The sequence below is a fragment of the Puntigrus tetrazona genome, chromosome 22 (genome assembly GCF_018831695.1).
Source record: "Puntigrus tetrazona isolate hp1 chromosome 22, ASM1883169v1, whole genome shotgun sequence".
Classification (NCBI taxonomy): Eukaryota; Metazoa; Chordata; class Actinopteri; order Cypriniformes; family Cyprinidae; genus Puntigrus; species Puntigrus tetrazona.
Window position 1 is genome coordinate 5,402,362 of NC_056720.1, and position 19,036 is coordinate 5,421,397.

The 19,036-nt window shown below is 39.3% G+C and overlaps 1 protein-coding gene and 1 pseudogene across 1 annotated transcript; both read left to right on the forward strand.

Annotated features, from left to right (window-relative positions):
* Nucleotides 1-2,104: 2,104 nt before the first annotated feature.
* LOC122327443 lies at nucleotides 2,105-6,985 on the forward strand. Its single transcript, XM_043222809.1, has 6 exons — nucleotides 2,105-2,453; nucleotides 3,174-3,515; nucleotides 3,682-3,978; nucleotides 4,724-4,846; nucleotides 4,936-5,003; nucleotides 5,389-6,985. The coding sequence occupies exons 1-6, from the start codon at nucleotides 2,411-2,413 to the stop codon at nucleotides 5,437-5,439; spliced, it is 924 nt and encodes a 307-aa protein (XP_043078744.1). The 5' UTR covers nucleotides 2,105-2,410; the 3' UTR covers nucleotides 5,440-6,985.
* A 2,719-nt stretch (nucleotides 6,986-9,704) lies between these two features.
* Nucleotides 9,705-18,278, forward strand: LOC122327478 (annotated as a pseudogene).
* Nucleotides 18,279-19,036: the final 758 nt, after the last annotated feature.

Genomic DNA, 19,036 nt, shown 5'->3' on the forward strand with positions numbered 1-19,036 from the left:
AGTCATTTTTTTTCATACCAAATAAATGTGCAAAGACTTATGGGATTAAAGTGGCCGTCAATTTTATCCTTTAAATATCTCTGTTCTAAATGCCCTTTTTTTAGTGGCCAGTTTTGGAGCCTTTTGGTTCTGAATAATTCTAAAATAATCCTAAAAAATGCCTACATATTTTCTTTCTAAGTGTGCAGTTAGTAGGATCTGGATGAAGTCGACTGAAAGGACCATTATTATTCACAGAAAGAATAGAGACACCTGCTAGAGGGCAATGTTTTCAAGCTAACCCCAAATCAAAATGCAAAAGTAAGATATATAAAGAAAAGTGAGATAAACTAAAATTGTTTTCTAAAAAATACAGCTCTTATTCGAACATAAAGCACATTAAAGACCAAAGTGAAAGAACTGATTGCGTAAATAAAGCTTTTCTATGCCTTTGAGGTCTGTGTAGCGTTAAATGTGTTTTTAATGGTCACTTCCTACCACATGGTCATCAAAGGACAGTTTCTTTTTCTTGTTTGTGTCGAGTCTTGCAGTTCATTTCAGTTGAGGCTGTTCAGCCGGTTCAAATTCAGTTTTTTTATGAGCAAATAGCAATAATCAGATTTGCATAACAGTTTTGCTATCTTTTTACTTTATGTAAATATCGCAACCACAGTCATGTGACCTACCTTTCACAAAAACCTTTTTTGCTTTTTATTGATGGGAGTAATTTTTTTAATACAGCAGATGTTAGGGGCAAACAAGGTACAAAGGTGTATTTTTCAAAAGGGTAATGCCTTAATGACAGCTTTGAAACCTGAGAAAACACTCAACACCTCACACACACACACACACACACACACACACACACACACACACACACACACACACACACACACACACACACCCATTCTATTTATCAGCAGCTGCCATAATCTGTTTAACCGTTCTGAGCCAAAGTTTTATTTTACAACAAAGGAAGTAAAAATGAAAAAAAGCTGTTCCAACAACTGAATAAAAAGTCTTTCTTCAATTATTCATCTCTACACTATAAACTTTACTACTTATGTATTTTACCTGTTTTGTCTTTCTAAGTGAAGCACCTGTCTAGCAAGGGTGCAGAGTAACTTCAAATAAGTGATTTAAGATGAACATTTGTCCTCAAGTTCTTGTCCTTGACGTAACCGATGTAAAAACCTAGCTAGGAATACGTAAACTACTTCCGAGGTCAAAGTTCAGAGGAGGCAGATTACACATATAGATGGTTCATTTATATGTGTAATCTGTAATCTTATATCAGTAACATTAACTGTGTACATATTTTTACTTTAAATGCGCAATTTATTGATTTTAGTGGACTAACTTTTGTGGATGGATTTAACTGGACCGTGTCTTGATTTTGAGAATGACCTAATTGCATTGTACGATCTGGTTTTCTGTGATATGGCGAGTTTGACAGGATGTGGTTTGTGAGCGAGAGATGGAGGAAACAGTTGCACAACACAATGTTTCCATTGTCTTAAATGGACAGTTCGACTCAAAGAAACATAATTCGGCCCAAGTCGTCGTTTACTCGACAGTCTTTCTTTTTTAGAAACCAGAATCAAGTAACACACAATACATAAATAACTGGAAAAGGAGGATAATTGATGAGACACACCTGAACCAAATGACTAAACAAGAGAGAATCTGGGTCACGGGGAGCACACCGTCCAGAGGTGCGACTGCAAGATACTTATTCTTTAGAAATCCCCGTTTAAATACAACGGCCTGGTTTCATAAACAGGGCTTAGCCTAAAAAGGATTAGGTTTTAGTTCATTGAGGACTTAAGTTTAAGCCTTTTTAAAGAAAGGGAAGAGAATATTACTGCATAATATCGCTCCCTTGTTTATTGTACTGCTCTTGTGCCTTACCCACGATGCACCTGTTGGCCACCGTTTGCTTGTTTCATGACCAAGTATCTGGCTAATAAGGATCTCGTCTGTGGCCAACAACGCTTCAGTTATTTGACATAGTGCATCAGCAGAGAGAGAGAGAGAGAGAGAGAGAGAGAGAGAGAGAGAGAGAGAGAGAGAGAGAGAGGGTATTATTCAACAATCTGAATAAGGACCCTCTTTGAAACCCTCATCTTTGGGTCCGAATAATGCTCAGGTCCTTGAAAATGAAGATTCCAAAATAAAAGTTACATTCTAAGATACCATCTTTAATATCGTTTCTGTTATAAGCGCTCTAACTCAAACGAAGTATTTTACTAGGACGCCCAAAGCACGTGGTGCACGCAAAACAGCCACAAGCTGTTCTGGGGAGTTTATCGTTATATTCCTGGAGACTGTGTTACCTCTTCCGTTTTACGGCTTATGTTTTTTCTGCACATGGCAAAGCGCGAGTCTGTCTGGTCGCTTCGCAATTGTTCCGTTCGCGTCGTTAAAGAAGATGTTTTACGCATTTCTCTGTTTCTTCTTATGGCTGTTCAGCGGTAAGTTTTATATTTCTAACGGCTTGTTCTTAGTCTTGCATGCATATTTAGTGCTGTTCATGTTAAACGCGCGATGCTAAAGGGCTGTCAACCTTAAACTTTAAGCATACTTAAATATACAGGTAGCCTAGTCATGAACGCATGCACAACCAACACATCTTACCATGTGCATAGCGAGTTTACAGTGGGAGAATCGCAAGACTTAGAAGACATTAAATAATGTAATCTAAGCATGAGGCTGTTATAGATATAGCTGTATAGATTATTATCACAGTGCTCAGTGCCCGTATTTGCTCGGTGTGTGTAGTCGCAAGCAACAAAACGTTTACAAAACACATTGTAAATGAAAAATGAAATGGACGAGAACAGTGACTGTGCTTAAGGCGGCAGACCATGTTAAAGATGCACTATAAAAAAAAATATATATATATATATATATATATATATATATATATATATATATATATATATATATATATATATATATATATATATATATATATATATATATCAATCATTGATCTCATTAATAACACATAGGGCTTCTATGCTAATTCTGGGGTGCCCAAAAAAACAAAACAAAACTCTGAGGTGGGCTTAACCACAATATTTCTACATTACTCAAGTATCTTCTAATGTTTCTGATGTATGATTAAAATAATTGAGTTAAAGAAATTGGTGCTTCCAGACCAACTTTGATCCGTGGTTTGTTGTTTTCAGGTGTGTCTGGTGATGAAACAGATGAAACGGAGACTATATCAGTGATGGAGGGGGATTCTGTTACTCTACGCACTAATGTTACTGAAATACACAAAGATGATCATATAATCTGGACATTTAGGCTTAAAAATTCGGAGAATCGTTTAGCTGTCATTTTTAATCAGATACTCTCTATATATGTTGATAAAGAGAATAATGAGAGATTCAGAGGCAGACTACAGCTAGATGAACAGACGGGATCTCTGACCATCACAAACATCAACAGATTACACTCTGGACTTTATAAACTACAGGTCATGAATGGAGAGGTCAAACACAAGAGCTTCAATCTAGCCGTTTATGGTGAGTAAACTGAATAAACTTGATCCCTTTTGATAAGGTTTAAGTTTAAACCATCTGGAGATTACTTATTTTTAGCTACTTGTTTAAATGGCTTTTTAAAGACACGCATCTCTTTCAATAAACTATTGTTTCTAAGTAACGTTTATCTTTCCTTCCCATTTCTTAGCTCTTCTGACTGTTCCTGAGATCAGCGATTCTCCTCAAAACCCTTCGGTATCAGAAAAACCTTCAAGTCAGAATTGTTCGCTGCTGTGTTCGGCGGTGAACGTGAGTCATGTGACTCTCTCCTGGTACAAAGGAAACAGTTTATTGTCCAGCATCAGTGTGTCTGATCTCAGCATCAGTCTCTCTCTACCTCTGGAGATTGAGTGTCTGGATGATTCATACAGCTGTGTTGTTGCTTATTCATTCATCAAACAGACTAAACACCTCAACGTCACTCAGCTCTGTCGGCCATGTTCAGGTACGTCAGCTCTGGGGGTTTTCCACTGTGCCAGTCTCTAAATGATTCATAGTACTCCCATGATCCCATAAATGTAACCTTGTCTCATAAACATATATACAAATATATATATTTTTGTGCAACACCATTTTTATGTACCTTACTGCGTATTCCACAGCAGTTTCAAAGAGACATGTTCACTGAGTGGCACTAAAAACAGGTTCAGTATGTGAACCATGACACAATTTTATTAAGCGGATATAGGTACATATTGCTGTGTTTTTATTATGTTGGTTCAGGTGCATATTGTGGCGGTTCAGAATTCAAATATCCATGGACTATTGCTAAAAGTTCATGCTCTAATGTGTTGGAAATATGCGCTACACCAAATCCAACCCTAAACCTACCCGATAGTGTTAACAAATGCCAAACTGATATAAAAGGGCATGCGTTGATGCAACCGTGCCATTTCAACTTGCTTTTATGCAGATTTGAACAAACTTAACGTTTATGAAAACCAATAGATATGAAGCAGGATATGCTAACATTCAAAAGTGTCAGTTTTCCAATCTTGTCAGAAAATATCTATCTATCCATCTATCCATATATATAACATATCCAATTATGTAAATAATTGACAGATTAATCAGTCATCTAATTAACTTTTAGCTGCATCTTTTATAATTTTTACCCAAGTTAGATCTGTTATTTCGTTTTGACTGGAGTGAGATCCATTTACAGTAATGATGGTTTTTCCTTATCGCAGATGGTTCACGTGTGCCCTTTAAAGCTGTAATAGCTGTATTTCTGCTGCTGCTGCTAGTGATCTCAGCTTCAGCCGTGTGGATATTCTGTCGCCGCAGGAGCCACAGAGCAGCAGTACAAGAAAGCAAGTATTACTTGTGATCAATAGAAAAAATATCATTGTGCAGTTAATGTTTTTTTTTATTATTTTATAAATATATTTGTACTAAACAGCTGGAACTACTGCGGAAGAGGTGGAGTACACTGATGCGATATTAACTACCAACAGAGGTCAAGATTTGGTAAGATGTGTTTATTCTTCGTTATTATCATTCTTCAATTGAGTCATGTAAAAACTAGGCTTTTTCTCGCTGAGCCTATTTATTTTTTTTGGCTTTAAAAAGAAATGCATTTTCTATAGTTTAAAGAATGTAAAAGGCAGCTGTTCGCTTAATGTGCTTTGTGAGTTTTTACTTGAGTTGTTCTGCGTCTCTGTGCATGTTCTCACACGATCTTGCTTTTCCTGTCTTTCTGCCGGATTTGGTCTTCTCGCGATATCCCTTTTCTCAATGTATGAAATGTTGTGTACCAAGTGCTGCCTTGTTCTTTAACTCTTTGTGCTTTTGTCATGTTTCATCAGCACTGTTTTACAGTCTCTTGCTGAAACATGTGTCTTTTTTCTTACAGGAGACTACTGGAAAGAACCAGACAGAGTATTCAGAGGTTGCGTTCAGATGATGATCATTCAGACTGTATTATTATACGTCTTATTACAGGGCAGAATGTCAGTAGGCTATTTGGCAAAGCATCAAGTCTCATAGTTGAACGATGCTAAGGGCTCGATGATGGAGGTGGGCCCCCGAGGAGGAAACGTGGCTTCTACTCAGGGGGGCCACCGGAGCGCGTTTGGACCGCAATCGTGTTTTCTACAGGGGTAGAACACGATTCTGAGGGGTAGCCTGAGTGGACAGGGGGTCCAGAAACCATAGCAGTGCCCCTGAATAATAAAAACAAACATAAAAGTGAAGTAGCAGCCCCTCAGAGACCACTTGCGCACACAAAACACAAATAAAGCCCAGGCCTGGTCCTCTCTCCTGGCCTTCAACTGTTGTTGCTCTGACTTGAGGCGCAGGTGTTGTTTATTACCATTTAACTCCAACTCTAATAGATCACAAATTGTCCCTGAAGCCTTTGAAGTTTTTTTTATATTGGTTTCCTTGTGTACAGTTTGAGCAATAATGTGAACATGAGTTCCAATAAAGGCTCCAACAACTTTAAGAAAGCCCACAGTACTCATAAAAACTACTAATCTAATCTAGTAGACGAATCTAATTTGTAGTTCTGATGCGTTCTGAATTAAGTTTGTCTTTACTAGGATATTCTTTTTAATTCTGAGAACATTTTGTCATCTTAACACCAAGAATTTTCATGACTATGTGCCAGAAGTATTCACAACAGACAAGTGATGTGCCATTAATTTCTGGTCTCTTGTCTGCATCTGCGCAGGTTCATACCTTACAATGTGTAAATGTGTCTAGACTTGGTTTTAGGTTGTTTATATATCCATATGATTGCTAGACTAGAATGTCTTAATAAAGTCATCATAACCAGAACAAAAATAGACCAAAACAAGTAAGGAGGGTCAGAAAAAGGTCATTCCAGGATCTAGCTTGGACACCCTTGCCTCTGCTGACTATCTGTGAGTTTTACATGTAGTAAGATCAGGTCTGCCTATGCTGGTAGATAGTACAATTCTCCTTATATTCTCCTTCTCACAAAACGGTTTAGAAAGTAGCATCTGTTATCAGTTTGTTTTTTTAGGCTCCTAATCAAGTTATTGGAAGAAAACATAATTTCTTGTATCTGTTCTTCGTTTCACACACATCTTAAAGAATATGTCGAAATCTACTGTTTTCAGTTGTGTGTTTGTCACAAATTGTATGTGATTTCATTTTAGTTTTTACTTTTACTGAATTCAGATTTTACAGAATTCATATAAAAAAACAAGGCTCAACTTTTTTACAAGTTTGGCTTGTTTAGTGATAAATGTGATTATTTCCTTAAGATTAATCTGCATTAAACAATGTTTGCTTTTCTGAAGAAACAAACATTATAAGCAAAAATAATTTACGATAAACCTAAACTTAGCATTGAACATCTTTTTTTTTTAAGAATATTGATCACTCCTGTATACTGTACAGACATACAGTACATTTATGCCAGCATTATTATCCATTTTGATGCCAGATATTCCACTGAATGGCAGAAAACAGAACATACTGAAACATACAAAACAAGCTTAAAATGAAATATATATGTACATGTGTGTATATATATATATATATATATATATATATATATATATATATATATATATATATATATATATATATATATATATATATAAATGGACTCTCATTTAAAATGTTCAATTCAGTTGAGTCATTTGACAGGTGCTCTTTAGATGTAATTTGAGCAATGACTGGAAAAACCCTTCCCTCAGACATGATCTTTGTGATGATTGCCATGACCTCCAGGTGTGAACATATCTCTTACAGACCAGATGGGAGAATAATACAGAATGGTAAAGTTTCCTATTGCAGAAAATGAAAGAAAAGATCTGCAGGGGTGTCATCAAGCAGATGACAGTGAGCCTTGGAAAAAGAAGAGAGCATGCATTATTGTTAAATAAAATATTTTTATAATGAATGTACTAATGGCTTTTGAGATAAGTCTTAACTGATATGTGGTGACAAAATATAGTGATGTATTGGAAATCAACAAGTTAACAGTTCAGTAAACAATAACCTCTTGGTTATGTATGTAACCCTCGTTCCTTGAAGAAGGCACTTGAAGGTTCACCACCTGGTCTCTGAATGGGGTAGTGGGAACTCGATTGTGTAGCCAATGTTGAAGCGGTCTCATATGGAATAGTCCCAGCAGCGTCACAGTGGCGCGGCTGCCATTTGCCCCAGGAGGCTCTGAAAACTTTCATGAAAACTTTCCGCAACTTTCGTGAAGACACGTGGCGACAGGGAGAGCCCGAAGGGTAGGACTTTGTACTGAAATGCTCGACCTTCGAACATGAACCTCAGGAATGGCCTGTGGCACAGAAGAATCGACGCATGAAAGTACACGTCCTTCAGGTCGATCACTGCAAACCAATCCTGGGGACTGACACACTGAAATAGGCGTTTCTGTGTCAACATCCTGAACGGGAGCCTTTGAAGTGCTCGTTTCAGGACTCACAGATCCAGGATCGGTCAAAACCCACCGCCTTTCTTTGGCACTATAAAGTATGGTCTGTAAAGCCCTGACCTCATATCTGCTGGAGGGACCAGCTCTATTGCATCCTTTGCTCCGCATGCAAGACAGGGGCACCCGCAACATTCACTGACGTATAGCGGATCCCACTGAACTTGGGGGACGCCGGGCGAACTGAATCATATAGCCGAATCGAATGGTTCGCAGGAGCCACAGGGATAGCCTGGGAAGATTCAGCCATGCATCCAGAGACCGAACTAGCGGCTCGAGCAGAACCACTGACGTACTGACGATGGGGAAGCGAGGGGGAACGAGGACACCTGGCTTGGGCGTCTCGTGGCCAGTCAGAAGCGAGGTCTGAGTGTGTGCAACCTGCTTTCTCGCAGAACTGAGGTGGGTAGTCCTTTGGTTTGTCCTCCCAGTCTTCCCACTGCTGCATGTTAGCCAAAGAGGAGAGTGAGTGTGGTGAGGAACTGGCCCGCTTAACTTCCTGTCCTCCCTGGGGACCCAGAGATAGAGGAAACTGCTCGTGTCGAAGTTTTGGATAGCACTGACCATGAGGTCAGCGGTGAAACAAAGATTCGCCACCCGGCCCTCCTCCGGGGAGGGAGTGATCCGTCTCAGGGCCTCTTGCACCTGCGCTTTCCTCCAGGTTTGGCAGGAGCCTGGACGGGCTGGATGGCTGCCCTGCTGCCAGCTCCACAGCGCTGCCTAGATGGGGGCTGCTCATGGAGCGAGGTCCGTCACGATACAGAGTTCTTTCAGAACTTCCGGGTCATGTCCACCGCCGTGCAGATCCTTAAGTGCCTTGGCCTGATGAACCTGCAACAACGGCAAAGGGTGTACTGCAGATGCAGCTTGTCCACAGGCCGCACAGGCCGCACAGGCACTGCCGTTCAAAGCTGACAAGTACCTTCAGGCCTGGGAGGGGAGCACAGGATCACGGCTGCATCGCAACTGACCGCTCCACCATTTCTAGATCTGTATCCAGTACAGTCAACAGTCAGGTGTTTGAGCTCCGTAGTTTTGACTACTAATCTTCGTTTTTTTCGTGATACATAAACATTATAACCGATTTATTCTTTCTCTGACCAAGAGTAAACATACTCGCTATATCTTTTACATCGAATCGCTTCCAAAAGTTGTATAGTTGCCAGTTTCTTTTCCATTTTCAAGATCACCTGCTTCTAGCTTGTAGCCCGTTAGCACCACTAGCCGGCTATCACCACTAGCGCGGCTATCACAACACAGCACACATCACAACACAGGGTTTACTAAATCACACCCTAATCTCTGTCGTCTTTAACAATGTCGACTGCTTGTCTACCTTTGAGTGCAGGGGAGGACTCACTCGAGCTGCACTCGCTGGTGTCGGAGCTGGAGGCTATGGAGAAGCAGATCGGCGTTCTCCAGGTGAAGCAGGCCCAGCTCAGGAAGCGGATAGCTTTGCTTGAAACTTCCCGCTCTGAGGCCCGTGCTTCCGACACGTCCGCGCCACCGCGGTTAAGTATAAGGTTCAAACACACTGTTTTCCAGGCGCTCGTGTTAAGGATGTCTCTGCACAGGTGCCGGAGATCGTGACCGAGCTCACCGGCACTGTGGTCGTGCACACGGGGGTGAACGACATCCGGCAGCGGCAGTCTGAGGTTCTGAAGAGGGACGTGAGGAGCATGGTGGAGGGAATCCGCAGCGCCGCGCCCGAGACGAGACGCATCATCATGTCGGACCGATTCCCACGCTCCGTCATGGAATAGAAAGGTTCAGTAGACTTTTTGGTTTCAATGAATGGTTGTCTTCATATTGTAAAGAACAGAAGCTGCTCTTTGTTGATAATTGGGATTCTTTCTGGAAGCGTCCTAGGTTCTTCCGTGCGGATGGTCTGCATCCCAACCGTGCCGGAGCAAAGCGCCTCTCGGACAACATCTCCACCGCGCTACACTCCATTTGACTAGTAAGTAACGAATCACACGACAGCAGCTTTGACAATATACCATGTAATGTAAATGTTAGACCCGAGAGTATGATTACCCACATAGAAACTGTGTCTGTCCCGCGAAAAATCTGATATATCAGTAAATCCCGCACAGGCCTTAGAAATAACCTAGTCACGATCAAAACAAAAGTTAAAACCAGTCAACATCAGCAATATTTAAAGTTTGGTCTCCTAAACATCCGATCACTGGCGCCGAAATCTCTCATTGTACATGAATTAATTACAGACAAAAGTTTTGACGCGCTCTGCCTGACTGAAACATGGCTGAAACCTAACGATTACATCAGTTTAAATGAGTCGACTCCATCAGGGTACTTATATAAGCACGAGCCCCGCCGGTCAGGTCGAGGTGGAGGTGTTGGAACGATCTATCGTCAGGAGCTAAATGTTACTCAGAGAACTGGAATTAGCTATAACTCTTTTGAACTGCTTGATCTTAATGTTACGCTTATGGATGCTACAAAGAAATCTCTGTTATCTCTTTCTCTTATCTCTGTGTATAGACCACCAGGACCTTATGTAGATTTTCTTAAGGAATTTGCTGATTTTATTTCAGACTTAATAATTAATAAAGACAGAGCACTTATTATCGGTGATTTCAACATTCATGTAGACGACCCAAATAATACAGTAGGAGCTACTTTCACAAATTTATTAACATCTTTTGGGCTAAAGCAAAATGTAATCGGCCCAACTCACTGCTGTAAGCATACATTAGATTTAATTATTTCGCATGGCATCGATGTTTTAGACCTAGATATCTTACCTCTAAGGGATGATATCACTGATCATTTCCTTATATCTTATAAACTCTCTGTAAGTGAGATTAACCGAGCCGCACCTCGTTACCAACTGGGTAGAACCATTATCCCAACCATTGTAGATAAATTCACAAACAACCTACCAGATCTATCTGACCTGCTCCGCAAACCTGAGAAAGCAGATGATCTTGAGCAAATGACCAGCAGTATGTGCAGTATCTTCACTCGCACATTAGATACTGTCGCTCCCATCAAGTTAAAAAAGATTAGAGAGAATAAAAGTGTACCATGGTACAATAGTCATACACACGCTCTAAAAACAGCTACTCGTTCACTAGAACATAAGTGGAGAAAGACTAAGCTAGAGGTTTTTAGAATTGCCTACAAGGACATTATGTGCACTTATAGACAGTCACTAAAAGCAGCCAGAGCCGAGCACCTCCGTAAACTCATTGAAAGCAACCAAAACAATCCTAGATTTTTATTTAGCACAGTGGCTAGATTAACAAATGATCGGTCAGCAATAGAACGCTACACACCCTCTCAGTTAAGTAGCAATGACTTCATACAATTCTTCACTAATAAAATAGATAATATCAGACTTAAAATAACAGAAAATCAACCCTTAACTTTGTCCTTTAGTCCAGCCTTACTCAGTACCCAGCAAATTCAGTTACAGTGTTTTGCAACCATAGGACAGGAAGAGTTAAATAAACTAATCACTAAGTCTAAATCTGCCACATGTGTATTAGATCCTATTCCAACTAAATTTCTGAAAGATATATTACCAGCAGCTGGTGAACCTCTTCTAAATATTATTAACTCCTCCCTATCATTAGGTCACGTTCCCAACCCATTCAAATTAGCAATTATTAAGCCTATGATCAAAAAACCACAACTTGATCCTAATGAACTATCTAACTACAGACCGATATCAAATCTCCCATTTATATCAAAAATATTAGAAAAAGTTGTGTCAGCGCAGTTATGCTCCTTCTTAAAGATGAATGATGTCTATGAGGAGTTTCAGTCAGGTTTTAGACAGCACCATAGCACAGAAACCGCATTAGTTAAAATCACTAATGACCTGCTCTTATCCTCCGACCGAGGCTGCGTCTCGCTACTAGTTTTATTGGATCTCACTGCTGCATTTGACACCATAGATCATAATATTCTCCTGGAGCGTTTAAACACCGCTGGTGTACAGGGACAGGCGTTAAATTGGTTTAAATCATACCTATCAGAACGTTATCAATTTGTAGATATAAACGGAGACCGCTCTAGTACAATGCCTGTAAAGTGTGGTGTGCCTCAAGGATCAGTTCTAGGCCCCTTACTGTTCTCTATATACATGCTGCCCCTGGGGAACATTATTAGAAAGCACAGGGTTAATTTCCACTGTTATGCAGATGACACACAGCTATACATTTCATCTAAGCCTGATAAGTTATCAGAAATGTCTAAATTAACAGAGTGTGTTAAAGACATAAAAGACTGGATGACTAGAAATTTTCTTCTATTAAACTCTAATAAAACAGAGGTGCTTCTTATCGGACCAAATTCATGTTTACAGCAAATTTCTGAGCTCAAACTACAATTAGATGGATGTGATATAAACGTTACTCCGACAGTTAAAGACTTGGGTGTGATATTGGACAGCAACCTGTCCTTCGAACACCATATCACTCATGTTACAAAATCTGCCTACTTTCATCTTAGAAATACTGCTAAACTCAGACACATGCTCTCTCTCTCAGATGCAGAAAAGCTAGTTCATGCATTCATGACATCTAGACTGGATTACTGTAATGCGCTGCTCGCTGGTTGTCCAGCATCTTTTGAGTTCTTACCAGGACAAGGAAATATGATCATATAACCCCAGTTTTATCCTCCCTGCACTGGCTGCCTGTTCATTTCCGGATTGATTTTAAAGTACTGTTACTGACCTACAAGGCTCTAAATGGTTTAGCCCCCATTTATCTGACCAGCCTTCTGTCTCGCTACAACCCGTCACGCTCTTTAAGATCTCAAAACTCAGGGCTCCTGGTAGTTCCTCGTATAGCAAAGTCTACTAAAGGTGGTCGAGCGTTTTCACATTTGGCACCCAAACTCTGGAATAACCTTCCTCTCACCTTCCGATGCAGCGATTGACTTCTGATCATCAAGGGGAGCCCAAGAGGGTCCAGACTGCCCCTTTTGCAGCTCCACTGGTTGCAGAGTTTAAGCATTGTGTCACAACCCAAAATGTCTGCAGCCAGGATGAGAACCAAGACGAGCAAACACAAGCTATGTCTTTTTCAAGGTGACAGAGCCTGCCCATCACTCCGAGATGACCACCTCCCCACAAGGATATGATTCATCCATAACCGCCACCTCAGCATCCTTAGTGCCCAGGCACACAAGGCAGCGATTGTGATCATCACCTAACACCAGGTAACAACCGCAACCAGAAACACACGGGTGTATGTCGTCTTCCAAGACACGTTGAGTTTGCCAGATGAAACTTCTTTAGAAAGACACACCGGCGAATGCTCTTTTAGTGCTGAGGCAACAGGGGGTAGCCGCTTTGCACACAAACAGGGGGGTAGTGCAGCCTGATTGTGGCAACCCATTGACACAGGAATGACCTCCGCTGAAACGCTGTACTCCAACACTCGTAGATCGTCTTTAAAGCAGATCAGTCACGCTCGGCTTCGAAGCAAAAAGCTAAATATGCGCTGCACCCGCTGCTTATTTATACTTGCGCTGTAATCAGCGGTAGCTGGAATGCGATTAGCACATGCCAATCTTCAATTGGCTCGTTTAGATACACTCAAAGTAGAGATCCCAATTCGTCAGTCATCCGACGTGACTTGGAGTGACCGACTGAAAGGGAACATAAGTTAACACAGGAGACAATATCATTGTCGTCTTATCATTCATTTGCCTGCATACACAACAGTTTTTTTAAAGATAACTGTTGTGTTCATAACAAAGAACTAAAGCTGCCTACACTGCATGATTTTGGGCTGTTCTGTTTCAAAAACAGCTGTTGTCACAGTCTTGAAGAAATCCCTGCAGTTATTTCACGATGCCAGTCTTTCGTCTGGGATAACTAGAAATCATACAGTGGGACTTTGAGGCTGAAAGTAGCTCATAACTTGCTGAATTAGAAGAAAATCAGTCCTAAATTGACATTTTTAAATGTTTATTTTAAGGGTATTTAACAAAAAAGTGTTGAGTCTGAGTACAGCATTTGATTACCTTGCTGATGACTTATAAAGGGTTAAAAACTTAAAAAGTTAATGAGATAATTAAGTGACTAATTAAATGATGATTGTGCATCAGTGATGAACACCTGCTGTTATTGAGAACTACAGAGGATCAGATGGTTATGTTTTATTGGTTAAAATGATGTCACCGTCATGGACATCACTGTTTGCTTTGGTTAATCAGTAATCAGATGCTGTACTCATACCCAACACTGGTTATTTGTGAAATGTTAGGAGCGAGGAGCTACAAACTATCCTAAAATGGCTGCTGTCAGCAATCTTCCTTAAAATCTAAACATTTTAGTAATATTTGGAGAGAATGGGCTTTTAAAAAGATATAGCCTTTGGTTTTAGAGGTTATCCCAACTCTATATTTTCCTTCGATTATATCTTTATTTTCATTTATTTACCAGTTGGGCAAGAAGTAACAGATGTTCTTGCATCCAGTTTGGTTTTCTTTTACATTTACATATCCTAATATTAATTAGGCTAGTGACAATAAACCTGCATTTTAATTTTATTATTAATTAAAAATCTTTATATGGCACATCGTTCACGTAGCTATCATGCGTGACCTGTGCTGCAGCTCAGTGTATTTTTTTATTTATGCAAGGGTCTTCATGCACGGTGACGAGTCAGAGCAAGATCTGCTGTGGTCTGGTTTATTTAGGTCTGCACAAAAACAATGTGGTTTTGTTTTGTTTTGGGATAAATGCACAGCCAGTATATGAGAACTTGTCTATTATGGGATGTATGTGGTAGGCGTTCGTTCATTTGAGCAGTGGGCCGCTTCTGTTATCAGACTCACGTTTGTCACTTGAATTGACTTATCATTAGTAAATATAGCTATTTAAAATGGTCCTTTGTTTTCTGTATTGCAGCTTTGCTAATGGTTTGCACTAAATCTTATGTGTATATACAGTTGCTTTATGACCAGTTACTTACGGTGAATAGTTCACCTAAACATGACAATTCCCCTATATTTTACTCACCACGAAGGCATTCGAGGTGTATACGACTTTCTTCTTTCTTCTTTTTAGACGAACTCAGTCAGAGTTTGTTTTTTAAATTTATCCTGGATCTTCTAAGCTTGGCAATGCCGGTGGATGGCGGCCATTATTTTAATGCTCTGTTAATTGGATATATCCTTAAACACTGTGACGTGAAACTAACCTATACCCTTCGGGCAGTTACCACATGTCCTCTGAAGCAGATCGATGGAGTTTAGTAAAAAATTTTTTTAGTTTTAAAAATATAAATGTAAATGACTGACTGACTGACTGAGCGCCAAGTTCCGGCTTCTTGGCTGATTTGTGACGTAAGTTGCGTCACACCTCGAGTCATATGCTGAGTTCAAGTCTTCCTCAGAAGTTCGTTCTTACGAGTTGACCAGACATTATTATGACATCGGGAGCATTCAAGTCACTTTTGACGAAAAACTCTATATCTACAAAATATTGAATAAAGTTCGCTATAGTGTTTTTTTTCTATTTTCCGTTTTTTGATGAACACAGATTTAGTAAAAAGAAATTAGCATTATATACATTGCTCTGCAGGAAATAGTGTCCAACCACAACCCAAAGTGTCAAAAAATCTCAAGAAAGTGTGAACAAAGTGGTAGGCCATAGGGAATGAATTTCGTTATATTTCATTTAAGGTCTACTTTTATGCATATTAAATAAACATTTTCCATTTTTTGGTTTTGTATTTTATTCTTTCTTTCTTTCTTTTTTTTTTTTTTTTTTTTTTTCAAAAGTGCAGTATATATTTATAATATAAATAATAAATAACCTAGCATTTTTCTAATCGTAGCGTCATAAAGCCGTGCTCCTTCACTTCCTCACTATCAGCAGACATATACTTCTGCCTCGCAGCTGCTGGTTTGAACGCACGTTTTCCTCGGAGCTATGAAGACTTTAATTGTCGGAAATCGTTCGGACATCTTCTGAGGAATATGCATTCGGACGCTGCTTTCATTTGTCTATGGATTCTTATCACAAATGGTAAGATGGATTGCATTTATCGGGTGGTTTTCACTGAAAAAGCCCGCGAACATAAATAGTAGCTACAGTACATACAGTTTTGTGCGCGCGCATGTGTGTGTGGCGTGTGTACAATAATAAAATGTAAATATTAATTTAAACCCCACTATGTTTCTTTTATCCGTAAGCTAGTCTGTTTGATTATGATAAAGAGTTTCGTTTGGATCTGTTTCAGGTGTGTTTGATGTTAAATCAGATGAGATTGTGTCGGTATCAGTGACTGAGGGAGATTCTGTCGATCTAAACACTGATGTTAAAGGACTCAGAGATGATCAGATACTGTGGACGTTTGGACCTCCAAAAACTCGAATAGCGGAAATCATTAAAAGGGACCAAATGAACTTAATTTTTGTCAGTAATGAGGGGAGATTCAGAGACAAGCTACAGTTAAACAATCAAACTGGAAATCTGACCATCAACAACATCAGATCTGAACACACTGGACTTTATAAACTGACTGCCATCATCAGTGGAGAAACCTCATTGAAGAGCTTCAGTGTTACTGTGTTCGGTGAGAAACTACTGTTACTAATGATGGGATTGTTTATTAATGTTTAACTCTAGTCTGAATTGTGGCAGAAAGTTAGAAACTATGACCAACCAAACATTGAGATAATAACTGTGCTGCTTTAATGATCAGTCATTGTCTTGGAGTAGATATTGTACAAACATTAATTTAATTCTCAGCCTTTAATAGCCCTGCAAGAAAACATCTGCATTTTTTTATTTGCTTTTTAATAATTCTGATATAACAATTACTTTTAATTGTTCCAGCTCCTCTTCCCTCCTGTCATCACCAGAAACTCTTCAAACTGTTCTTCATTATCTAAACGTTCATCAAAGTCAAGATGTTCGCTGCTGTGTTCGGTGGTGAACGTGAGTCATGTGACTCTCTCCTGGTACAAAGGAAACAGTTTATTGTCCAGCATCAGTGTGTCTGATCTCAGCATCAGTCTCTCTCTACCTCTGGAGGTGGAACATCAGGAGAAAAACACCTACAGCTGTGTGATCAACAACCCCATCAGAAACCAGACCACACATCTAGACATCAGTGAAGTCTGTCAGACATGTGCAGGTCAGTAATATTACTTGTTTTTGCTCTTATGTTTCCAATCTATTATTTTGGCTGAATTCAAAAGAGAAAGTTTTTTTATAGAACAGAGCAAGCATTCGTATTTGAATGTAATGCTAATAGTCAGCGTGTGGCTGTTGGTGTTCATGTCTGCTGTTATGATGTTCTGTTGCTGCAGGAAATTGTGTCAAACACAACAAAAGGGCAAGTAACTGACAAAGCTTACTATATTATTGAAGAATTTCTTACTTAGTATTTTTTTCATCTTTTTTCCATTCCACATATCTAAACATTCTTGACTCAATACACATTTTTCTGAGAAGACTAAATACACCTTGATTAAATGATGTTTAGATATACTTAAAATAAAAACAAAAATAAGTAAAGTAAATCCAGTTATTATCTATTGTCATGCATCATTGCCATCATATTCCACTAGATGGCAAAAATTTGACAATCATAGAACAGGAAAACATGTCAGAATACACAAAGATCATCTACTGCCTTCAGAGGGAAGATCTGCCAGAGGTCAGTAAACACTTTATCAGATCATAACTGATTTTACTTTAAATGCTATATTTACTTTACAATTTCAGGAATAAATTAAGTTCTGTTCATCTACTTCCTGTCAACTCAGAGGTTTAGTTATGTTTGAGATGTTGAATGTTTCTTCCTTATAGTTGGGATTGCTGGAGGTGGACAACTGGACAACTGTGAATTATCAACAAACAGCGCAGTGAATTATCTCAGGAAAATATATCTGTCCTAAAGTCCTCGTGTTTTAGCAGATGCATCAAATCATGGTGATTGATTGTCTGCGTTGCTGACGGATTCAAAGGAGATGCACAGGTGTGAGGACGATTCATGGATGTTTAATGAAGGACTTCTGTAGTTTACTGAATTAACATTTAAACTGGAGAAAAGAACATCAAGGTTCACATCAATCAGTGTAAGAAATTAAAACATGATTTATCTAGTGAAGATTTGAAATATTTTTTTCGCCAAGTCTTCTCACCACCGAACCCTCAATGAATCATGTGACGTCTGCTTTCTGTCGGTTGTCATCAGCACAGACCAGATGGAGTTAGATGTGTTTATAGTTGGATTAAATAATCTGAATGACCTCCAGGTGTGAACAGATCGTCATACATACACCCACATTTACTGATCAGCTAATAAAAGTCTGACATGAAATGTGTTGTGTTGATTAACGCGTCATAGCGCTAAAATGTTAAACTGCTTACTTCAAACACATTTAACATCCTCTTTCATAGCTTCCTCTTTTTTAAGCAAACTAAACAGTACAACCGTGCTTCACCAAACTGTGCTTTATTATACGCTTTATGATTATTATTAGCACATGCTTTTTATTCTTCTATATCAAGGGTGCCCAACCCTTTCCCTTGAGTTTCGTTCCAACCCTGATCCATTGCCAAGTGCTCCTTCAGATCCTAATTAGTTCATTGAGTTGTGTTTGATCAGGGTTGGGCCTGAACAGGAAGGTAGATCCCCAGAGACAAGACTGGGCACCACAGGGACCGAATGAACAAATCTTAAGCCTAATACATACTGCATGATTTCTGGCTGTCCCAGATTATTTAGAAGTAGACGCAATTGTTTTGCAATGCCAGACTTTCATCTGTGACAACTAAAAATCATATGAATGTGTACAAGTGAGGTCATACGTATTTGGACGAATTAGCCCCCTCATAAAATATACACAAATTGCTGTATTTTACATCAGAAGTAGTGAAGAGGACCGCTAAGTCACTAAAACCAAGCCACATACTATCCTAACATGGCTGCTGTCAACAATCTGCCTCAGAATATAAAGATTTTCGAAATATTTAATGATAATGAGCTTTTAAAAAGGTATCACCTTTAGTTTTTCTTTTTTATGTCTTTGTTTTTTATTTGGACCTTTGTTTTTATTTGGACCAGTTGGACAAGAG